At 46.0% G+C, this 2,500-nt stretch overlaps 1 protein-coding gene across 1 annotated transcript in view; it reads right to left on the minus strand.

The window, feature by feature from the left end:
- adgrb2 (adhesion G protein-coupled receptor B2) overlaps positions 1–2,500 on the minus strand; it is a gene marked incomplete at both ends in the record, with an annotated part of 134,005 nt that overhangs the window by 1,232 nt on the left and 130,273 nt on the right. Inside the window, 1 exon segment of the mRNA XM_084311913.1 lies at positions 161–214. Within this exon segment, the coding sequence (XP_084168039.1) occupies positions 161–214 (54 nt within the window).

A 2,500-nucleotide genomic window follows, 5' to 3' on the forward strand; every position in this document is an offset into this window, starting at 1 on the left:
TCTCTCTCTCTATCTCTCACTCTCTCTCTATCGCCTCTGCCCTCCATCTCTGTCTCTCTCTGTCTCTGTCTCTGTCTCTGTCTCTGTCTCTGTCTCTGTCTCTCTCTCTCTCTCTCTCTCTCTCTCTCTCTCTCTCTCTCTCTCTCTCTCTTCTACTTACACTCGACGAGTTCTTTTCACCTCCGGCAGACGAAATGCTCCATCGCTTTTCCCTCTGTTGTGATGGAATGGGGGGGGGGGGGACAAGAGGGAGGACGAGAGAGAAAGAAGAGGAGGAAGAGAGAGAGAGAGAGAAAGAGAGAGAGAGAGAAGAGGGGGAGTCGCAGTCACTGACAACTCTGCCCTCAAACAATAGCATTGTCTCCATACGGTGCTTGTCATCGTGTACGCCTGTACGGGCCTTTAAAAAAAAAGATATTCCCCTTGTTTCTTTTCTCTCCTCTCTCTTTCTTCGTCTGTCAGAGAACCCCCCCCCTTCCCATCACAGTTTCTCTCGTGAGAAAATACAACACACATACAGATATAAACACATAACACACACACACACACACACACACACACACACACACACACACACACACACACACACACACACACACACACACACACACACACACACACACACACACACACACACACACACACACACACACACACACACACACACACACACACACACACACACACACACAAAAGTATCTAATAGGCAGAAGGCAATGTACACACTCTGGAATCGTGTTGAAACACATCACGCAGCACCGTATTTGTATTATCTCCGCGAGAAGCGAGTGAGTACTGAGGAAGTTACGGCGGAGTATTTCAGAATACTCGGAGGATTCCGCACGGCAGCGATGGCAATGACATCTGATATCAAAGGGATAAAAGGGAGGTCGACGGTTGAATTCCCTGCTCCTACTCCTGCGCCACAGCGGCACGCACACAGTGATCACGGTCTCCGCTGCCTGTTTTCATGTCCATGTCTTCCAAATTAGGTTCAGATGGGATAAGTGATCCTAATTCTGTGCACAGATCTGGCATCTTCATCACCCCAGGGTGTAATTATTATTCCTTTAAATTATTTGTTTAAATGGTTGCAGCTGAATACAGTGCAGTGCTGACTACGGTATGTGTAAAAAGTAAACAATGTACTAATACTGCACAAGCCCATGGCGGCTAATTGTATTAATAACAATGTTGTGCCATGAGAAAAAAAACTGATTTCAACTAATATACACCACACTGTTATAAGATCCAGACATCACTGGACTGGACTGCATTCATATAGCAGTTTTTATCCAAAGACCTTTACAACTTGTGCCGGCGGCGGAGGCGACCATGCCGACCTGCTCATCGGGAGCAGTTAGGGGGTTAAGTGTCTTTGCTCAATGGACGCTTCGACATGCTGCCCGGGAGAAGCGGGAATCGAACCGGGAATCGAACTGGGAACCAGACGACCGCTCTACCTCCTGAGCCACTGTCGCTCCGCCACTGTCACCATCAATAAACCGATATGAAGCCAGCCTGGAGAGGCTTGTCACTCATTACCTGCTGAGTGACAGATGGTGATAATGATAAACCACAGTTGTTTTCATTTATTTTATTTCTTTTAACTGACAGGCGAAATGGATGATACAAAAAAACAAGGAATGCAGTAACCAGGGGCGAGTACAAGGCTTGCATCATCCCGCAAGATTCACACTGTCAATTTCCAACCTTCAATTATGCATGTGCTGTCTGGCTATATATCATTACGGGGCAAGGCACTTGCTAGCTATGTTAGGTCTATTGGGACATAGTTAGTGGACTGGAGCAGCTGAATACACCACTGTTAGCTGGCTCATTAGTTAAGCCTCAGTGTTCATCATTTTAGTTAGGGAGCCACCTGGATTTGCAGTGGTATACAAACCCAACCCACATCATTAGGTTGCCTGATTAGCTGAGCGCCACACCTCACTAATAGTTATCTGCCTACGTCACACAGCATTAGTTTGTTTGTTAGTCACCTGAATGCAGGACTATATCTACCCACGCCTCGCTATTAGCTGCATCGTTTTTAATTAGCCGCCTGCATCACATCATTAGTTAGTTGTTTAGGGAGTCACAGCGTTAGTTAGCTTGTTGGTCTGTAGGTAGATAGGGAGCTAGCTGAATTTGCGCTATACCGTTACACCTCGCTATTAGTTTGCTTACTAGTTAGGCATCACAGCATTGATCACCTGTTTTTGCAGTGGTATACCAACGCCACTCTCACTGGTATACCAATCATCTACTCAACCCTTGTCCCCCGTCTCGCTTGTATCTCATTCTGTTCTTCCTTCCTCAACCTGGTTATTGAGGACCCCCTTGAAAACGAGATGGTTAATCTCAAGGGGTAATTCCAAATAAAGAATTTCAATATATATATATCTTGACAGCGTCTACCTCTCTCTACTCTCTGCCTCTCTCCCTCTCTCACTTATCATAACCCTTTATTCTCCCTCCTCCACATGATTATATTATT

Source organism: Notolepis coatsorum (assembly GCF_963971535.1).
Source record: "Notolepis coatsorum genome assembly, chromosome: 4".
Taxonomy (NCBI): domain Eukaryota; kingdom Metazoa; phylum Chordata; class Actinopteri; order Aulopiformes; family Paralepididae; genus Notolepis; species Notolepis coatsorum.